We start from the raw sequence: 22,309 nt of genomic DNA, 5'->3' as shown, positions 1-22,309 counted from the left end.
AAAGAAAGAAAGAAAGAAAGAAAGAAAGAAAGAAAGAAAGAAAGAAAAAGAAAGAAAGGAAGTAAGGAAGAAAAGAAAAGAAAGGAAGAAAAGAAAAGAAAGAAGGAAGGAGAGAAAGAAAGAGAGAAAGAGAGAAAGAAAGAAAGAGAGAAAGAAAGAAAGAAAGAGAGAAAGAAAGAGAGAGAGAAAGAAAGAAAGAAAAAGAAAAGAAGGAGGGAAGGAAGGAGAAAGAACAGATCTCTAAGACAATAAAGTATTCATAGGGACAGTCCATGGTTCCAAAGAACTGGATGCCCACTGACGAGTCTCCCGGCTGGATTCCTCACACACAACACTCCATCATCTCCAAACAACGAGCATTTTCACCAGCTGTCCTGCATGTTTGGATTCATCTCCAATTCCTGGCTTCCCTGGCTTCCTCCAATCTCAGCCAAACTTTCTCCTACTGTGAAAAGTATTTTCCAGTCCTTAGTGTTTTTCCTCTGTGATTATTGCCAATTTATCCTATATATATCTTACTTGTACAAAGTTTTGGGTTTTTTTGTTTTGTTTTGTCTATTGTCTCTCCCATCAGGTCCTCCTTTTGCCTTTCTTTGTATCCCCAGCACTTAACTTAATCCTCAATTTGGCACAGAGTAGACCCAAGGTGGGGAACCTGCGGCCTTGAGGCCACACGTGGCCCTCTAAGTCCTCATGGGTGCCGCTCTTACTGAATCCAAACTTCACAGAACAAATCCCCTTAACAAAACAATTTGTTCTGTAAAACTTGGACTCAGTCAAAAGGCCGCACCCAAGGACCTAGAATGCCACATGTGACCTCGAGGTCACAGGTTCCCCATCCTTGGAGTAGACATTTAACAAATAAATTATGAGTGATTTATTTATTAATACTATTTATGTAGAATATATATTAAATGTAATGTATTATTAATACTTATGTTACTAATAATTAACAAACACTTATGGGTGATATTTATTCATCTTATATATTATATATTACATATAATATATCATTAACACTTATAAATACTTAAACATGACCTTTATTAATAATTATTTATTACACACAATTCATTATTAATATTTATATTGCTAATAATAAATATTTATGAGGGACATTTATTAATAGTTATATATTATATGTTACATATATCATCAATACTTATACATGACATTTAATACTTGATATTTAATATAATATATTATTAATTTGTGATTATATTATTAATATTTAATAAAAACTTTTGAGTGACATAATTGTGGTATCTGAATGTGATGGAATATCACTGTTCTGTAAGAAATAAAAACTATACAGAAAACAGAGGTTCCAACATAGTTAACTGTAGCAGAGTAAAGCAGAACCCAGAAAGCAATCTGCACAGTGTTCACTACAATGTAAAAAAAAAAAAAAATTCAAACTGAATGCTAAGGAATTGTCATAACCAAGCTTGGCCTCAAGGAAGAGAAATGCAAATGGACTTGCATTCCTTCTTGGCAAAGGTGGGGGACTGTGGATGTCGAACACTGAATACAATGCCTGAATCGGTTAATATTATTGCTCTTTTGCTGAACTCTTCCCTTTTTTTATTCTTTATTAGAAGAGATTGTTCTTTGGTAGAAGGAGGAAAGAGTTTAAGAATATTGGGAAATGAAATAATACTATAATAATATATAATAATGAAATAAAATATTGAGAAATGAAGGTCATGTAAAAAAATTAAAAATATCAATAATTATTTAAAAAAAAAAACCATTGGCCCTGTCTGGCAGCCTATGTCTCCTTCTGCACCTATAATCCACAGCCTCGGTCCTGAGACCTGGAAGGCAAGCTTTGCCATCTGCCCTTTGGAAATGCATTTTGACACTGAATTGATCAGAATTTTGAAGTTGTTATTCAATGTTCTTTTCTTTTACATTATTGTGGTCATTGTTTAATTCATTGTTCTGGTTTTGTTTAATTCACTTCATACAAGCCTATGTTTACTTTCAAGAAGGTAAATTGATCCATAACCTTTTTGAAACTGAAGTCACTAGATATAAAATTTCATTGCAATAAAGTAGAAATTACCAAAGATATGGCCACTTTGAAAACATATTGGCCACCACTCTCCTTTAAGAAATCAAAGTACTTTTGACCCAGCAATTCCACTTCTAGGTCTGTATCCCAAAGAGATCATAAAAACGGGAAAAGTACCCACATGTACAAAAATATTTATAGCAGCTCTTATTGTGGTGACAAAGAATTGGAAATTGAAGGGATATCCATCAATTGAGGAATGACTGAACAAGTTGTGGTATATGAATGTAATGTTATACCATTGTGCTATAAGAAATGATGAGCAGGCAGACTTTAGAAAAACCTGGAAAGACTTATATTAACTGATGCTGAGTGAAATGAGCCAGGAGAACATTGTACACAGTAACAGCCACATTGTGTGATGACTGACTTTGATAGACTTGAGTCTTCTCAGCAATGCAAGAATCTAAGATAACCCCAAAAGAATCACAATGGAAAATGCTATCCACATCCAGAGAAAGAACCATGGAGTCTGAGTGCAGATGGAAGCATACTATCTGCTCTCCTTTTCTTTCATTGTTTTGTTTGATTGCTTCATTCTCGTGGTTCCTCCTATTAGTTCTAATTGTTCTTTACATCATGACTAATGGGAAAATATGCTTAATATGAATGTATAAGTAAAGTCTATGTCAGACTGCATGCCATCTTGGCGGGGGGGGTGGAGAGGGAGGAGGAGAAAATTTAAAACTCAAAATCTTATGGAAGTGAACGTTAAAAAACTAAAAATAAATTATTTTTTAAAAAGAAATCAGAGTAAATCACAAGTTGAGTTAAAGCTGTAACTTGATACATTTTAGTGTTGTACAAAATATAGCCAAGGGCAATCACCTGCTGTGAAAGTTTTCGTGCAATAACCTCCAAATATCAGGAACTTTTTATCTGATAAAAAAAAATCTAAGGCACAGAGAGGCCAGATGAGCTGCTCAGGATCACAAACTGTTACTGCTGGAAAGAGAATTCAGAGGACCTCTCAGGCTGCATGGTATTTGAAAGTGAGTAGCACCCCAGAAAACAAATTCCTTCTTTGGGTTAAAACTCACTTACAAGTATGTTTTCAGATCCATTGTAAGGCAAAGCCATGGAAAATAGCCCTTTAAGAACACACTGTACTTAGGTGCTATTCTTAGGTGTGCCTTGAATAATTCTGATACCACCTGGATTTTCGGAAGTGACGGACTATGGCAGAGGAGTCATTCTACCCTATGTTAATAAGTCATTTGCTCAACCCACTGATTCTTGCCAAGGCTGTGCAATTTATCAGTTTGCTAATGAGAGAAAACACCCCTTCCAATTGCTCTTAAATATGTCAGAACAAAATTATTTTAGAGAGGATTTTAGATGGATTTTAGCAGATGTCGATGAAGCAAGTCAGAGCAACTTAGCCTGAGCTAGTTAAAAATAAAAAAAATAAACTTTGGCATATTTCACAAATCATCTTATACATTGTTTTCAATGAGGATGCTCATGCTGTGGTCAGTCAGAGAGGGACATCAACAATCCAGCCAGCTGAATAGCTGCAGGGGTCAAAGGAAGCCATTATAAAAAGAGCTTCCTCTACAGCTGCAAGAACCATGGAAAAGGACACAGGACACAGGACATAGGATTGTAAAAGTATCAGACAACCGGGAAATTAGCCTGTCCAATTCACTCATTTTGATGCTTAGGATCTGGCTTTTTCTGCTTCACCCTAGGCAACAGCAAGTGAAAGTTGTGAACAGACAAATTCTGGTTTGACCTAAGGGTGGGGAAGCCTTCCTATCAATTAGAGCTAATTCAAGAGTGGAACGGGCTACCTTTGAAGGTGATAGATTTCCTTTCATTGGAGATCTTTAACCAAAGTCTGGATGACCACTTACTATGTTATATTAAGGATTCTTTGTCAGGTGGGGTATGGATTCAATGGTCACTGAGGTCCTTTCCAACTCTGAAATTATCTAATTATCTAATTTTGAGGAAACTGGGCTAAAGAGCTGATCTCTTAGTTTTCCCAAGGTCTCATAGTGGCAGGCTTGGCACTAGAACTGAGATCCCCAGATGCTCCATTCCATGACTCCTCAGACGCTGGGCCAAGTCAAGTGGGTTGCAGAGTGGCCTGTTATCCTGAGAACTTGACCAGTCTAACTTGTCCAGATCAAAAAACTACAGCAATGTTTGTTTTGTTTTGTTTTGCCATCATGGTTTCAGTGAGCCAGTTTACTGTCTCAACTTCAATTTCCAGGTCCCTTTTTCCCTGTAGATATGGCTTTAGTTTCTGGGCATATGATAGCAGATAAACCTACTCTTTTTTTTTTCTATTGCTTCCCTTGTTTTTACGATAAAAGAAATGATAAAAGGTAGAGAATCTCACTGTAACAAGAAAGCACAAAGACAATCTATTCTTATTTAGTAAGAAGAGATCTATTATTAGTTCTGTAGACCTTTTGGGAGAACAAATGAATAAGCTAATGTTGACAATTAGAATTTTAACAAATCAAAATTTAATTACACGAGGTTTCACCTTACTCCCAATAGAAGAGTAAAGATGAAAATGGTCAACATTAGAGGGGATGTGGAAACATAGTCACAGTATGGTAGATCATAGTTGGTCTAAAATGGTCTAAAAGCTGGGAAATATGCCAATAAAATGACAAAAATATCTATATCCATCGAGGCAGAGATCCTACTGCTAAGAATACGCCCCAAATAATTTAAAGATTGAAAAAAGGTACTATATCCACAAAAATGTTTAAAGTAGCAGTTTTTGTAGTAACAAATTATCTGAAGCAAAGTAGAGGTTCATTGATCGAGGAATGTGTAAGGAATGTCTAAATAAATGGAGGTATACAAATGCAATGAGATATTATATCTCTGTAAGACATGCTAAATATGAGGAACACAGATAAGCAAGATAAGACTAATATGAATTGAATGAAGAAAGCAAAACTAGGAAAATAATACATCCAATGACTATAAAAACGTAAGTGGGAAAGAACAAAAGAAAATCAATATGATGTCATGTAATTATCATAACCTAGCCTGACCCTGAAGAAAACACAAGAAAATCTTAAGAAAAAAAAAGAAACTTATCTCCTATACTTGCAGAGTTGAGGGATTATGAATATGGAACTATGTATATACAATATTAGACTCATTCAATATATTTGTTGGTTTTAGTGAAATGCTTTTTTATGATTTTGGCTTGATTTTTTCTTTTTTTCTTTTAAAAAATATTTATTTTTAGTTTTCACCATTGACTATTATAAAATTTTGAGTTCTAAACTTTTTCCACTCCCTTACCTCCCCCCTCCCCAAGAGGGCATGCAATCTGATATAGGCTATACAACAATCATATTAAACATTTCCACATTAGTTCTATTTTGAAAGAAGAATCAGAACAGAAGAGAAAAACCACAAGAAAGAAAAACAAAGAAAATCTGCATTTAGACTCCATAGTTCTTTATCTGGATGTGTATAGCATTTTTCCATCATGAGTCTTTTGGAATTGTCTTAGATCATTGCATTGAAATGCTTTCTTAAAAATATACATTACAAGAGATGACACTGGGAAAACGAAAGGAGGGAAGTTTATATCTGGGAATGGAAGTGATAAAAACCCTGAAGATAAGAATAAAAAAAAAATTTCAAGGTAAATTTTTAATTTTCTCTTCTTTTCTTTTATCTTACTTCAGAGGGCACATTGTTGTGTCCTTGAAAGCTGATAGGAGGGAATTAGTAGATTTTCTCTCAGGAGAGAACTTCCTTCTGTCCCAGGGAAGTTCTTTTTGGGGTTACTCTGTGAGGTCGTGTGATGAAATGAGTCCAAATGCCAGGATCCCAGGATCCCCCAGACATGCCCCAGAGGGCATGAGGCATAAAGTACTCTAAATAATGCAGCTTTCATTAATCTTTACCTTGAGACAGATTTATTACAAGCAAACCCCTTTACTGTTCTCTGGGCCTAAGTCCAATGGTCAGCCCCAACCGGACAAAAACTCCCGCCTACAACCGGGAATGCTCAACATGAGGGACAGCTGCAAGGTTTCACTGTGCCAGGGTCATACCTGTCTCTTTTTCTCCCCTTCCTTGAAACATCTTTAAAAAAAAGCTCTGCACAAGGACTGGGAGGAGAGTTATTTTCTAAAAAAAAAAATGGAAGTTCTGTGCTATGCTGGCTGCAGATAGCACCAGTGTTACAGAGGCTAGTGTACTCCTTGGGGCTGCTAGCGTTAGCTGCTGCCTTCAGGCAACTGAAGTGGTGCAGTGGGTAGAGTGCTGGGCCTGGAGCTAGGAAGACCTGAGTTCAAATATGACCTCAGACACTTACTAGCCGTGTGACCCTGGGCAGGTCACTTAGCCCCTGTTTGCCTCAGTTTCCTAATAATAATAGTATCTTTCCTTACAGGGTTATTGTGAGTTTCATATGAGGTAATATTTGTAAATGTGCCTAGCACGTAGTAGGCATGCATATAAATGCTTATTCCATTCCTTTTCCCTCCCCTCCCCCACTTCCTATCTCCACAGCTAAGCTGCACTACTTTCCTTGCTTTACTAAGAATATTGCACTCTCAGACATATAGACTGCATAATGCTTTCAGAGGCTTAAGGGATCTCCAGGATCATCTAGTACAATCCTTATTTACATATGAGTAAACTGAGGGCTCGGAAAGGCATGGTACAAGAGGAAGAGTTAGAATCTAACTTGGAGTTAAAGTCAGTCAGGAAACATTCATTAAGCACCACTATGTGCCAGGCACTGTGCTAAATGCTAGAGATACAAAAAGAAGCAAAAAACAGTCCCTGCCATGAAGGAGCTCACAATCTAATGTGAAGTTATAGTTATAGGATCTCGGTTCAAATCCTGGCTCCACCACTTACTCACAACTTTAGCGGAATCACTTAGTCTCTCTGTACCTCAGTTTCCTCATCTGTAAAATGAAAGGGTTGGGCTAGATGACCTCTGAGGTCCTTTCCAACTTTAACCTTTGAAGTCATTTGCTCAAGATCATATCCTGGGAGTTTAATTCAAGTCAATATTTTTTTGTCTTTGTATCCCCAGGGCCTGGCACATAGTAGGTAAGCACTTAGTAAATGCTTGTTGATTGATTAACTGAAAACACCCTCATCATTTTCAGCCCTGAGTGACTTACTCTTCTATCAAAGGCCGAAAAGGGCAAGCTTCAGAAAAGAGCTACATTCCAGTCTCTCTTGGGTTTCCATATTCTCTCTCTCTCTCTCTCTCTGTCCCTCTCTCTGTCTCTGTCTCTCTCTCTCTAAAATTCCCTCATCTCTCAAGACTTTAGTTCAACCTATCAAGGACAGAGCACTCCCTCAGAAATGATACAGAAATGCAAAATCTGCTGAATCTATTTTTCTGAATTCACCCGGGTACTAAACTAAGTCAGTCAAAATACTCACCAGAGGCCCAGTTGAGTTGTCACCCACCGTCAAGAAAGAAGCACCCTTTCTCAGGATGCTAAGAATGAACCCTGATTTGGCTTAGGGGTGAGAAGTCAAGGTATGGTACCAAAGACAGAGGGGCTTAAGGAGAAGAACTAATGAAGCATTTTAGCCTGAGAATGAGAAAAGGGGCTGACCTAACAGTTAATTAAAAACCTGGTGATTGAGGCCCAGTCCCTCCGCTTACGTTCTTAGTCTTATCTCTTTATCTCTGCTATGATTTCTCCCAGATCCTATTCATTGGATGCAGGCCATCCCGGACTTCTGCTGTGGATCTATCCTTTGTCCAAGTCTTTCCCTGTTTGCTGGATGAGGAAAACAAATTCTTATCTCCACTGACCTTTCAGCTTTCTCTTTCACTAATCATGGAAGTCTTCAATGCCCTGAGACCTGGAAGGCCTGTTGTAACTCATGACTCATTTCTCTCTGTTTACTTTGTATGAACTGTATTTACTACTTAGCATTTTAATTATTTATAACATCCATTGTTATTATTTTTAATAACTATTAATTTGGCTAAATAAATGAATGATCCCTTATAATAACCATGACTATTAACCATCATAAATCTAGAGCAGGAAGAGATTTCAGATCCCTTCTCATCAATCTCCCTCATTTTACCGGTGAAGAAATTGTATTACTTGCCCACTGTCACATAAATAGTAATCACTAGTAATAATAATGATAGCTAACATTATGCAGCACTTGGCATATGCCAGCCGCTCTGCTAAGTGCTTCACAATTATTATCTTATTTGCTCCTCATAACCCTGGGAGGTGGGTGTTACTATTAGTTTGATTTTATAGATGAGGAAACTGAGGCAAACAAAGGTGAAGGGACTCACCCAGGGTCACACAACAAGTAAGTATCTGAGGCAGGACTTAAACTCAGGTTTTCCTGACTCGAAGTCCTGCATTCCATCCATCATGGCACTGAGGTACTTCTTGGCTCGGTCTTTCCAGTGGCAATAGGGTCTCCATTTTGCTAACCCAGTAGATTCCCTTTTTCTGTCTAAAGGACCAGCTCTCAGTCCATTTAAAGGGAAAAAGTCACTAGCAGATCCTAAGCCCATTGAAACTCCAAGTCATTCCCGTTTATCATAGTTGTTCCTTTTCCAAAGTGCTTTCTGATGATTCATCCCTCAGAATACTCCAGCTCTGGGAGGGGGGTCTTCCAGCATTCTGCCTTTATAAGTTTATAACACAGAAAATGCTTTTAACATTTACATTCAGTGACATACATAATTCCCTCCAAAGGCAGATGAGCATTTGATGATGCTGTCCAACAGAATAGTCAATGATTTCTTGTTGAATACTGCCCTCAGGGTCATGGACTTTTCCCTTCCCTTCTCCTGGGGCTCCATAAATACTTACCATGTCAGCCCTTTGCAGAACTTTAAGGGAATCTTATTAGCCAGTCACTATTAACTATCTACCCTTCTAGTTCTCATGCTTATTTCCTCCTCATGTTCTTAAATAATAATAATAATAAAAGGACTGCTAAGTGGCACAGTGGATAGAGTGCTGGGCCTGGAGTCAGGAAGACATATTTTTCTGAATTAGAATCTGACTTCAGACACTTACTAGCTGTGTGACTCTGGACAAATCACTTAACAATCACTTAAATCATTTGGCAAATATGCCTCAGTTTCCTCGTTTGTAAAATGAGCTGGATAAAGAAACGGCAAACCACTCCAGTATCTTTGCCAAGAAAAACCCCAAATGGGGTCATGAAGAGTCAGACACAACTGAAAAACGACTTGACAAAATTCATCTAACACTTTAAAGTTTACAAAGGCTTCACATATTATCTCATTTGGTCCTCAACCAGCCTGTGAGTTGGGTGCTATTATTATCCCCATTTTACTGATGAAGAAAATGAGACTCCGAGATGTTAAATGACTCCAGACCTGACAATCTATGCCATGTATTGCCTGACTCAGAGTCAGTGAGACTTGAATTCAAATCCTGTCTCAGACATTTACTAACTATGTGAACCTGAGCAAGTCAAATAAGTGCACTCAGTGTTAGTTTTGCCATCTGTAAAATGGGGATAATAGTAGTACCTACTTCACTAGGTGATGAAATGAGATAATATGTATAAAACAAGAATAATAATAGCACTCACCTCACCTGTTGTGAGAATCAAATGAGATAACATATATAAAGCACTTTGCCAATCTTAAAAATATCATTCTCCTTAAATGACTCTGCCATAGAGAATATAGCTTGATTTCTACTCCCAACCCAAGGCATATTTTTTTCTTAGCTTCCTTGATCCCTAAGGGAACATTATTATTATTTTTTTTAATCTAGGCTCTGGCTCTCCACCTTTGGTCCCATCAGAAATGGTCTTTCTTGTAGCCAGTTAGGATCCATCTAGCATGCTGCTTTCACCATAAATCTAAGAGCTGTCTTGCCCAGGGACGTGCGAACAAACTGTCATCTCACCACCGCTGATAAGGACCAGATAAGGTTTTCACTGGGCTGACTTCCCTGGCCTAGGAACCATGGTCACGGCCTCCCCCGCCCCTCTCCCGACGTGCCCTTTGGTGGTTGTAGTCAGAGGCACTTTTGGCTCAACCCAGACTCCACTTTCCTCTTTTTCAGTTATGCCTGGGACGAGCCCCCTTTTTTTCCCCAAATGGAAGCAATGGAAACTGTTTGCAATTGTTTTTGCTCCAATGCTTGAAAGGTAGCAAGATAGCCACCTATGTAGAACCCCTTTCAAAATGTAAAGTGCTTTCATTGTGACACTTTCATGTGTGACTTCGAAAAATCACTTGACCAGGGGTGGGGAAGCTGCAGACCCGAGGCCACAGGTGGCCTTCTGGGTACTCTGACTGAGTCCAGGTTTTACAGAACAAATCCTTTTATTAAGGCGATTTGTTCTGTGAGGTTTGAATTCAGTCAAAGGGCAGCACTCGAGGACCTAGAAGGCCACATGCAGCCTCAAGGCCGCAGGTTCCCCACCCCTGACTTAAGCTCTTTAAGCCTGAGTTCCCTTATTTATCTCACGGAATTTCTGGGGGGAAAGTGCTTTGTAACTCTAAAAATACTATGTAAAATGTGAGTGATTATCATTATTCTTATTGTTACCAGGGGCCACCCATTCAACAATATCCCTCTCTTACTTTTTTTATCAAGTTGTTCTTTTCCTGTTCCCCATTTTTGGGGGCTGGAAAGATTCAGATTCCCTTGGTGGCCCCCACTTGGATAACTTATCAGAGGATTATAAGATTTAAGCCAGAAAAGGCACTAGAACAAAATTCTTTATTTTCTAGATGAGGAAACTGAGACCTAGACAGCCTAAGTGACCTGCCCACACAGATCACACAGACAGCAGAATCCCAATTAAATCACGTCCTCCATCGTCAAAGCTGGGACTCCCTGGTCATGCACTCCTCTTCATGGCTACCCCAGGGAGCTCTCTGACTGACGTCAATCCTTTCCTTTCCTTACCTTTTCAGTTTCTGAATATTTTTTCCAAGTTCCTATTTCTGCACCAACCCCCAAACTAATAATGCTTCAATTATTCAGGAACTTATGATTTTCTCAGCATGGATACTTACTCCATTGACACAAACCATAAGTCCTCTTCCCCTTAGACAGGCTTTGTGAAAAGCTGCAACTGAAAAGAATTCACTTCTACATACACATGTGTGTCTATATGTATGTGTATATACATGTGTAAGCACATGTGTGTATATACATTCATGAGTATATGTATGTTTGTATATGCATGTATATATATACATATGCATATATATGTGTGTGTACGTAGATAGATAAATAGGTAGGTAGATAGATGGATTGATAGATATAGATATAGATATGTAGATATATAGTTTCCAGGATGACTGAGAAGTATAGCAGTTATAGCAACAAAAATAGGGATGTTTGGAGGAGGGGCAAGAAGAGAGAAGGAATTAAGAGCTCAGCTGAAGACCTGTTGAGTTTGAGGAGCCAGTGAAATATGTTGGGATATGATCTACATACATATCTGTACACATACATACACACATGTGCATACAATGGTACACCCCTCTTTATTTAATCGGACAACTTTTAGAAAGCACTTTTTGATTGTTTCTGTGGTCCACATGCATACATATGCATGTATGTATATATATATATATACCTTTAATTTTATATATTATGCATTATTTGTGTACATATAATGTGGTGATATCTATTGTATATGAGTCCTTTGGAATTGCATGTAGACATTTTTCAATCACCTTAAAAGTAATCACTTTTTTCTAACAATATTACTCTCCTTTTATATATTTATGTGTATTATTTTGTGCAAACAACTCCACTCACACATCCTACCACCTGACAAAGTATATTCCCCCCTCCAAACAGTTAAGCAATACCAACTAAAAATAACATGATTACAACTGACAATATACTTCACATTCAATTTTTTTTTTAACTTTAGTGATTGTTAATAGAAAGGGAGACTGTACCAGTGTAGTATCAACACTGGCCTCTACAATTGGCATGAATTTTGCTGACAAGGCAGATTTAGGGACTGGACCTGTGATTTTACTGGTATAGGATGAGGAAAACTCCCTCTACTAAAGCAGGTTGGCATCTTTCTGTAACTTATCATCAGAGAGTTGCCTAGGGGATTGAGAAATTAAGTGACTCATTTAAAGTTACACAGTCAAGATGTGTCAAAGGTGGAACTTGAACTCAGGTCTTCCGGGCTCCAACGCCTTCTCTCTATCCACTTCACTACACTGCCTGTCTTTATGTACAATCTTAAAAAAAAACATCATCTTCTGTTCTCTCCCTGCTCCCCTTCAGCCAGCTTCTCTTCTTGTCTTACTTATTTCTGATAAGTTATTCTGCCAGTCACCTAGGCCTGAAACTTCAAAGTCATCTCCCTTGATCCCCATATCCAATTAGTCATCAGTCCTAGTCAATCTTCATTTATGTTTTTGGAATCCATCCCTTCCTCTCAATTCTCATTGCCATCTCTCTAACTCGGGCCTTTGTTATCTCATAAGTGTCCTGTTGCAAATAGCTTCTGATTTGCCTTCTTATTCTAATTTTCTCCCAATGACAAATCATTTTATACATTAGGAAGATTAATCTTCCTAAAACACCACTTTGATCATGTCATACCCTTGATTAAAAAACTTCAGTGGTTCCCCACAGCCTAAAGAATGAAGCCATATCTTAGCCTGCATTCAAGGTCCTTCACAATGTCACCTCATCTTTCTTTTCCAGCCCAATAATCTCAGTCTTCCTTTAAGCAAACCCTCTTCAAATTGAACTATCTGCCACACACTAAACAAAGATTATGCTTTTCTTCAATTTCCCAGCTTTTGTTCATATCTTTCCCATGACAAAGTCTTTCTTTCTCCACTATCAAAATCCTACTCATCAAATCCCACTTATTCCAAGATCACAGAAGATCAAAATGGATTTGTCTTTTTCTGAATTTCTATAGTGTTGTTATTGTTGAGTTCTTTCAATTCTATCCACCTCTTCATAACCCCATTCAGGGTTTTCTTAGCAAAGATACTGATGTAATTTGTTATTTCCTTTCCCAGTTCATTTTACAGATGAGGAAACTGAAGCAAACAGACTTAAGTGACTTGCTCACACAGGTAGTAAGTGTCTGAGACTGGATTTGAACTCAGGAAGATGAACCTTTCTGACTCCAGGCTTACCCTTACTATTAGCTGCCATAGTTCTATAATATTCATTGCCTATGCACAGGATTATCCCATTCAAGCATTAAAATCATTCAAGATTCTTTGCAAGATATAAGAATAGAAATAACACTTTGCAATAACACATAAATCGTCAGTCATCAGACAGTAGATAAAACAGGGAATTCTACACTCACCGAAGGTGTTTGGCACCATGATAAAGGAGAAATAGCACAAGAGTCCAAGTTAAACAGGGATTCCTGTGAATGGTGAGGTCCTGAAAATGCTTCTATTATTGGATGATATTGTATCTAGCTAGGCAGGTAGGTGGTGCAGTGGATAGAGCATAGGGCCTGGAGTCAGGAAGACTCATTTTCCTGAGTTCAAATCCAGCCTCAGATACTTACTAGCTATGTGACCCTAGACAAGTCACTTAACCCTGTTTTCCTCCCTTCCTCATTTGAGGAATGAACTGGAGAAGGAAATGGCAAACCACTCCCCTATCTTTGCCAAGAAAACACCAAATGGGGTCATAAAGAGTCAGCTGTGACTCTTTTTTCAATCACGGCTGAAAACAACTGAACAACAGAATACTAGAAAGTCTCCTGGAAGAGATCTGTAATCACTCAGAAGGATTTGACCTGACCATCCACACAACAAAGACTTAGGGAAACATTCTTCATCCAGTCTGGGACATTCATTTTAATGGACAGCCTTAGAACTCAATCATCAATATGTAGATCTGGGACAAAGAGTGAAGGTGGCCAGCTAAGTGGACAAATGGAGGAGACCAGACCGGAATGCTATGGGGAAATTGCAAAATTCTTTCAATGACCCCTAGTTTCTCATGAAAACAAAGACCTCTTTAGTGCCAATATTCTACCAGGATCACTAAGAAACATTAAGGCATGAACTACAACTATCTTTAAAGTATTAAAAATGGATACTGCACAGAAAGCAATGGGGAAGGACATGTGGTACATGGAAATAGGCTGTGACATATCACCAGTAAGGAACTTTGAAGAAAACAGAAGTAAAAGATGTCATTGGGGAAATAGAGGATCAGAACAAAATCTGGGCTAGCTGCATGGCAAGGGTGAGGGGCACCAGGTGACCAGCCAGAGCACTCCACTGGTATCTTTGCATGTCAGGACAAATCACGGAAGGTCTTGGGTTTGTTGTCAGCAGAAACTGAGGAGGTCTTTAGTGTGTCTCAGGCATCACCTGTGACAAATTTATGGGCAGGCAGAAATAGATTGGTTACAGGATGCATCACTGAAGCAAAGCTCAATTCTATGAGATCACAGATCCATGAGAATTCTACTATTATATTTGTTTCTAGCTGACAGGAACACCTATGAACTGCATCAGTTTCTGGAGCTGGTAGGAATTTCAGAAGTCATCTAGTCCAAACCCCCGAAACCCGGAATTCAGAGAAGTTAAATAATTTACCCACAGTCCCACAACGAATAAGTGACAGAATTGGGATTTGAACTCAGGTTCTGGAACTCCAAATTTGGCATCCATTCAACTATAATCAGTAGACTGCCTCCTATAGAGCAGATATTATACCTTTTATATCACTGTTTTTTTCCCACAGTGCCTTGCACATAACTAAATCCTCTGAAACTGTTTTTCAAATTAATGAACATGTTGGGTAGGTAATAAAATTACTCTAAATATCAAAGAGGATACTATTTGTGTGTGTCCCAAACATTAAAGTGTCAAACTCAGGTAACTACATTTTGAGAAATAGCCGAGATATATGGGATTCCAAATGTGATGGAGGGAGATTGTGAATCAAGACTGAGAAGGAAAGGAAAAGAATTCAGAGCTCTAAAAGATGATGAAATGAAGAAAAGCTGGGGCAGTTGGTGGTACAGTGGATAGAGCACCAGCCCTGGAGTCAGGAAGACCTGAGTTCAAATCCAGCCTCAGACACTTACTAGCTGCATGACCTTGGGCAAGTCACTTAACCCCAATTGGCTCACCCAAAAAAAGGAAAAAAAAAAGCTTTCAATCCTGAGGACAGAGGGAGGTAGAATTAAGAGAGTTACAGATGCTGAGGTAGAAGGAAAGAGACTGTACCCTGAAGGCAAGAGATTTCCACAGCAGGGCTAGCTAGAATGTGTTGTGTGGAACAAAAATAATAACAATTATAAATAGCTAACATTTATGAAATATTTTATGGTTTGTATAAGGTGATTTACATATATTAGCTCATTTGATCCCTATTACAACCCAGTGAAGTAGGTGTTCTTATACTTATTTTACAAATGAGGAAACTGAGACTGAGAGAAATTAAGTGACTGGCCCACAGTCACACAGCCAGCAAATGTCTAAGATAAGGTTGAACTCAATTTTTCCTGACTTCAAATTAAGTATTTTATCCACTTTTCCACCCAGCTGTTAAAGACAGGCTAAAAGTGATATGTGTGTAAGGAGCTGGTAAGGGGTAAGTGGGAGAAGAGGTGGAGAAGGGAGATTCTAGACTCTGATAGGTAATAGGAAAGAATTGTGGGATCACAAGGAATGGAGTAGGGGTATTTTATAATGTCTTTTGGGGTTAGCCTTCCAGACATGCAATTTGGACAGTTGATGATAGACCTAGGGGACTACAGAACCATGGGGAGAATGGTAAATTTGGTGTCAAAACACCAAAAGCTGTTGAGATCACAGTTTTGATACTATCAAATGTGACCAGGGCCTCAGTTCCTCGTTTGTAAAATGAGGGGGATGGTGGACTAGAAGAATTCTCAAGTCCCTTCCCAAATCTGATACTGTGATTTTAGGACAGCCCAGGAATAGTTTTGGTTTATTTCTACAACCCCACACTGAATCTAACCTCAGCAAAAGGGAGGGGAAATTACCCTTTCTGTTGGGATGGAGACAGCTCCCTTCATTCACTCCATGAGTCACCCTTTCCCCTGTGCTCCTCACACTTTGAGTAGCCCACTGTGAAAGAGGCTGGTCTTTCTGGGGGATGCCTCCAATTCTGCCAGTCCTAACTTTGTGAAGTTCAAGCAGAAATTCAGGGTAATGTGATTACTAATGCTGTGGTTTTAACATGTATTAATGTCACATAGATTTTTTTTCTGTGACCTGTAGCTGTACTCTGCATGCTTCATCCTGAGAGGCAAATAATACATGGATGGCAAATGGGATTTCCAAAATCAAAATTTAAAAAAAAAAACAGCCATTATAGGACGCATAAATAAGAAGCAAAAAATCTTTCTGAGAGAAAGACAGAGACAGATAGGGACAGAGGCAAAAAGACACAGACATAGAAAGACAAAGAGAATCAGAGAAAGAGGCAAATAGACAGAAACAGAGAAAGAAGCAACAGAGATAGACAGGTATACACAGAAACAGACAGAGAGAAGGAAAGAGCGAAATGGAGGAAAGAGACAAAGAGAGACAGAAAGAGAGAAAAAAAGGAGAGAGACCAAGAGAGAGAGAAGATACCAAGACAGACAAAGAGACAGACAGAGAGGAAGAGAAAGACAGAAACAAAGAGATAGAAACAGAGAGAGAAGAGAGAGAGAGAAAGAGAGAGGGGAGGGGCGGGAGGGAGAAGGAAAGAGGAGCAGGGTGGGAGAGAGTGCCAATTGGTCAAACAGATCTAATACCAACAGGTTGGTGACCGAACAGCAAGGTTTAGCAAGTTCAATATTAGTACCGTCCCTGTAGATCAACTCATCTCTAAGACAGGGAATTACTTTGAGCTAACGTTAATTTCTACTCTACTTTTAAATTGCATTACAAAGTTGAAAATTTGAAGATGCGAGACCTTTAACTTTTATGACTATCATAAATTATGAAACCTGCTCTGTTATATGAAATAATTATGCTGCTCTAATTGCACTCATTCTTGTACTACTTCCCTATACCCCACATACTTCCTCCCCTTTCTTGTCCCTGCAATCCAAACACTAGATGGAAACTACTGGAGCTTATAAATAAACCTACAATCAGGGCTTGGCAATCCATAACAAAAAGAAGATCAGTCAGTCCAAGGAAGGTTTTACAATTTGTTCCAGGATATTTTCAAAATCACACGTCCTGGAAAGCACTGTCAATGTACCATGTAATGTGAGAACTTATTAAGCCTGATAACTGATTAAACCCATGGTAAACTTTGGAATCGGTCGGTCTTAAAATGGAACCTGAGAAAGCTTGAGTGGTCTTGCTTATCAATCGTTTTCTCCCTATTTTGTCTTACATTTACAGATTCCCCGATGAGGCAAAGCTGAGTTTCAGTCTTGCCTTGTTTTCCTCCAGCACAAATATCAATAATGGGAAAGGAAACAAGCATTTATTAAGCACCTACCATGTGTTAATATTTGTACCAAGCACTTTACAAATATTTAATCCTTAAAATAACCTTGGGAAAGAGTTGCTATGATTTTCCCCATTTTGCAGCTGATAAAACCAAAACACAGACAGAGGTGAAGTTACTTTCCCAAAGTCACAGTTAAGTTTCTGAGACTGGATTTGAACTCAGGGCAGCTAGGTGGCACAGTGAATAGAGCACCAGGCTTAAAGTCAGGAAGACGTAAGTTCAACTCTGGCCTCAGACACTAACTAGCTGTGTGACCCTGAGTAAGTCACTTAACCCTGTTTGCCTCAGTTTCCTTATCTGTAAAATAATTAGAGAAGGAAGTAGCAAACCACTCCAGGATCTTTGACAAGAAAACCCCAAAAAGGGTCACAAGTAGTTGGACGTGACTGAAAAATAACAACTTCCTTATGCTAGGTCTTACTAACAAGCCCAGCAAAAGGAATTAAAATAGCTATAATGATATAGACCTTAGTCTATTTCCAGACAAGAATGCCTGATATAAAGCCAGCCATAGAACTTGTTCCGTATTTGGCTCCCTTTCCTGCAGTACAGTTTCTGCAATAAACCACAATGATTTCAACACAATGAGATATTTATTGAGTTCACATCTTGAGAAAAAAGTCTAAAGTCATTGTAAATAATAGTTTTAAAAAACAGATTATCTAAGAATCTGCTTGGGTCTATGTATCATTTCCTAATTCTTTAAAAATGATTATTCTGTTGATAATCTTTCCAATGAGTTCTCATTCCCTATGCTATGGAATTGATACTGGGTTCTCAAAATCTATGCCAAGGAAGTACAAGGTCTGGAACATACCACCAAGTTGGAATTACTTTGAACACGAATTAGAAATTGTCTATATGTTGTCTGTATGTCACAGTAGGTTCAGTCTAACTAAGTTTGGGGAAGCTTTTCTCCAGAGGGTTGCCTCTGAGACGAAAATGTTTTTAACTCCCACCAATCATGAAGGCCATCTCTCAAGGGATAAAAGGGTTTGTCATCTATTTTCAAGGGAGTACCTCATTGATGAAAACACAGATGCTTAAGTATGGAAGTATTTTGATGATGATGATGATAATGATGATGATGATGACATTTGAATTGAACTTCATGATTCATTGGATGCTTTATGTGAATTATTTAACTTGATCCTCATAATAACTCTCTGAGACGGTCAGAGTAAATATTATTGTCTTCATTTTTCAGATTATGAAACTAAGTTTCAGAGAGCATTAGTGATTTGACCAATGCTAGTGAGTTACGGGGCAGTTAGGTGGGATACAGCACTAGCCCTGGAATCAGTAGGACCTGAGTTCAAATCCAATCTCTGAAACTTACTGTAAAATGTACTGTATATAAATGTAAAACATTTTAAAATACAGTTTTTATGTAAATTTAAAATGCAAATAAATAAAATACAAAATATTTTAAAATGTAAAAAAGAACATTTAAAATAAATAATAAATTAAAGAAAATGTATTTTTTTTTAAATAAAGCCATGTCCAATGTAATATGGTAACTATCTAATTACTTACTTACTGGACTGCAGCAGTTCTCAAAGTGTGGTTGGCAGACCCTTGGGAGTCCCTAAGACCCTTTCAAGGGGTCTGAAGTTAAAATGATTTTCATAATAATACTAAGACATTATTTTATTATTAAAATTCTGTTCCCTTTTCAGATTACATTATCTGTGTGAGATTACATTTTTTTCATATCTTTCAACTAAAACAATATATCACAACACCTTGAATGCAGAAACAGATATGAGAATCCTGCTGTCTTCTACTAAGACATTAAAGAGATTTGGGGCAGCTTGGTGGCATAGGGGATAGAGTGCCTAGCCTGGAGTCAGGAAGACTCCTCTTCCTGAGTTCAAATCTGGCTTCAGACACTAGCTGTGTGACCCTGGGCAAGTCACTTAAACTGTTTGCCTCATTTCTTCCTCTGTAAAATGAGCTGGAGAAGGAAATGGCAAACCACTCTAATATCTTTGCCAAGAAAACACACACCCTTCCAGATGGGGTCACTAAGAGTTGCACACAACTGAACAGCCTAAGGTCGGATTTGAACGCATGAAGATAAGTCTTCTTGATTCTAAGCCCCATGCTCTATCTATCCACTGTGCCACCTAGATCCCCTAAAAGTTGCTTCTTTACTACAAATAAATAACAAGAGCTATTGGGCAGCTCTTATTATAGTAGCTAAGAACTGGAAACTAAGGTAGTACCCATCTACTCAGAGGCAAATGATAAATGAACATAATGGGATAATACTGAGCCATGAGAAATGATGAAAGCAATGGTGGCAGGTGAAGCCTCAGAAGACACATATGAACTGATGCAGTAAAGTGATCAGAAAAAGATGAACAATTTATGCTATAACAGTGTAAAAACAAACAACTTCAAAGATTCTGAAGGGTTCTTAACTCTGATCAGTGTAATGACCAACTATTCTTCTAGAGGACTAAGGAAGTATACCTGAATATGAGGTGACAGACTGAATGAGTCATTTTTTAAACATGAGTGATACAGGATCTGTTTCACTTGACTGCATATTTTTAAAAGAGTTTTGCTACTCTTTCTTCTCTTTTTTTCCACTGATGGGGAGGAATGTGAGAGGGAGAGAAACTGATTTTTGCTAATTGAAAAAAAAAGTAAAAATTTAATTCTAAAAAAGGGAAAATAATCTATCTGTTTGGGAGACGGTACTGTACAGGTTACTATCGAACTCGAGCAGGGAATGGAACAGTGAAGACCCACAAGCGTGGTACTGAAGAATTCCAAACCTTGCTTATTTTTAAAAGGTCACATATTGTTGGGGACAGTTGGGGAAGAGATAGGGGAGAAAGGGTAGACTCAAGAGTTTCCAAGGCAGCACAAGAAAACTGATTCTCTCTATTCCTCCTCCAAAGCCGCAGTCTGGCTCTGCCCCTGACAAAGAATGTGGGGGACTTTTTTTTGGACTACATTATAATACTACTATAATATGTCTTTTATGCCCAAAAAATGGAAAGAAAAGCTGGGTACAATTCAGAGCCCTGGGCTTAATATCACCATCCAATGAAGTATAATAAACAGCTATTCAGCTATTTATGACTCAGCCACTGATATGTCATATTGATGGTGACAGTGACCCTTCCTAGAATGTCATTTAACCCCACTGTATCTCAGTTACAACCCACTTTTCAAAGTATTGTCAAATTTAGCAAGATCCTGCTTCAAAAAGCACTTGGACATTTTCAAATCTAAGCCATCCTCATCCATCCCAGAAAGTAGCGTTATTGCCATCTTAAGAAATTATGTACAATAATTGCCAAACTCCAGGCAGTTTGGAATAATGCTAAGGACAAGATATCTTCTGTTATGTTTTCCCTAAATACAACAAAAGGCTCTCACTCATTTCCCCCTTGGTGCAGTCTTCCCAGCGCTCTGAAATGTTTTTGTTAGTACAGACAGTGTGAGAGCTTTTGTGTCCCATATGAATGGGCAAAATTAAAACCAAGTGTGAGAAAACAGCAACAGCAAGAGGAGGGGGGGGGGGGAAGCGGGGTAGAAAAAGTTGGAGTGGGGTAGGAAGAATTAAAATGAACGTTTACTTGGTTACTCCATCCTCTGTGTAGGTGGTCCGGTAGAACCCAACAAGGGAGCCATTGAGCCAGCCTTTGAAGTTCATGGTCAGGAGATAGGTGCTCCCTCCATCGTTTCGAGGCAGTTCATTCTCAGCCTCAATTACCACATACTCCTGCGCCTTGTACTCAAAGCATCGCTTCACTGGGACCTCCTCGCCTGAGGATTTCTTTAGCGCAGGAGATGGCTCGGTGATCCACGTCTCCCGGAGATGCAGACACAGGTATTTGGTGGGTTCTGTCACATTGATATGGATGGTGACTGTGCCTGTGTAAGTATCCTCTTCCATCACAGGCTTCACCTCCAGATCGTAGTGCACAGGGTTGATGTGTGCGGGCAGTCGAAAACTCGTCCACGGGCCATTTTCATCAGTACTGGCAGGGCAAGGACTGGCCTCATGTGGCGGGAGAGTTGAAGGAGTTGAAGATGAAGAGCCCGGTATGGTGGGGGTTTGTCCAGAATCCTCAGATGTGTCACAAGATCTGGTCAGTCCCACTGAAAGCCCTACTATTAATCCCACAGCAGCCACCACTGCACAGATAATGGCCACATGTGTTTTCCTTATACAGTACCTCTTAGAAGTCTCATGCTCCAAAGAATTCATTTTTGTTTCCAAGTATGAACCATGAAAAGGATACCAGATTTCACGTCTTTCAGCAGGCTTCCTTTTTTTTTTTCAAGTTTGGAAAAGAACTCCAGGCTGACGGTCTCAGTTTTCTATTCCCACACCTCCTCTTTGACCCGCCCATTTTCCTCTCACATTCCTATTGGCCATTCAGTTAATGAATACTAACATGTAGACAAACACCCACCAAGAGAGAAGTACTCGTAAACCAGAGGGGAAAAGTGATTTTAAAAGAAGCATTCAGCTGGTGGAGGAAGACATCATAGTCTGAGAAAGAAAACTTTTGTTAGGACTACCTTATAAACAGCAAATCTGCATGCCTCCCACTGCCAGTCCTGCAACGGAGCGAGTTAAAGTTAAAGCAATGCTGGACTTATCAGCAACTGCAGGAGAGTTGTATGCCAAGGCACTGTCAGCTGAGAGACAGAGAGAGAGACAGAGACACAGAGAGACAGAGAGACAGAGACAGAGGGACACAAAAAGAAACAGAGACAGAGAGACAAAGATGGAGAGAGACAGAAACAAAGAGAAACA

General features: G+C 38.8%; 1 protein-coding gene across 1 annotated transcript in view; it reads right to left on the bottom strand.

The window, feature by feature from the left end:
* ENPEP (glutamyl aminopeptidase) overlaps positions 1–21,790 on the bottom strand; it is a 118,261-nt gene extending 96,471 nt beyond the window's left edge. Inside the window, exon 1 of the mRNA XM_027837520.1 lies at positions 21,120–21,790. Coding sequence (XP_027693321.1) covers positions 21,120–21,754 — 635 coding nt within the window. The 5' untranslated portion in view covers positions 21,755–21,790. The remainder of the gene's footprint in view (positions 1–21,119) is intronic.
* Between the last annotated feature and the right edge of the window lie 519 nt (positions 21,791–22,309).

Source organism: Vombatus ursinus, unplaced genomic scaffold, assembly GCF_900497805.2.
Source record: "Vombatus ursinus unplaced genomic scaffold, bare-nosed wombat genome assembly UNPS02014821.1, whole genome shotgun sequence".
Classification (NCBI taxonomy): domain Eukaryota; kingdom Metazoa; phylum Chordata; class Mammalia; order Diprotodontia; family Vombatidae; genus Vombatus; species Vombatus ursinus.
This window is presented reverse-complemented; position numbering and strand designations above follow the sequence as displayed.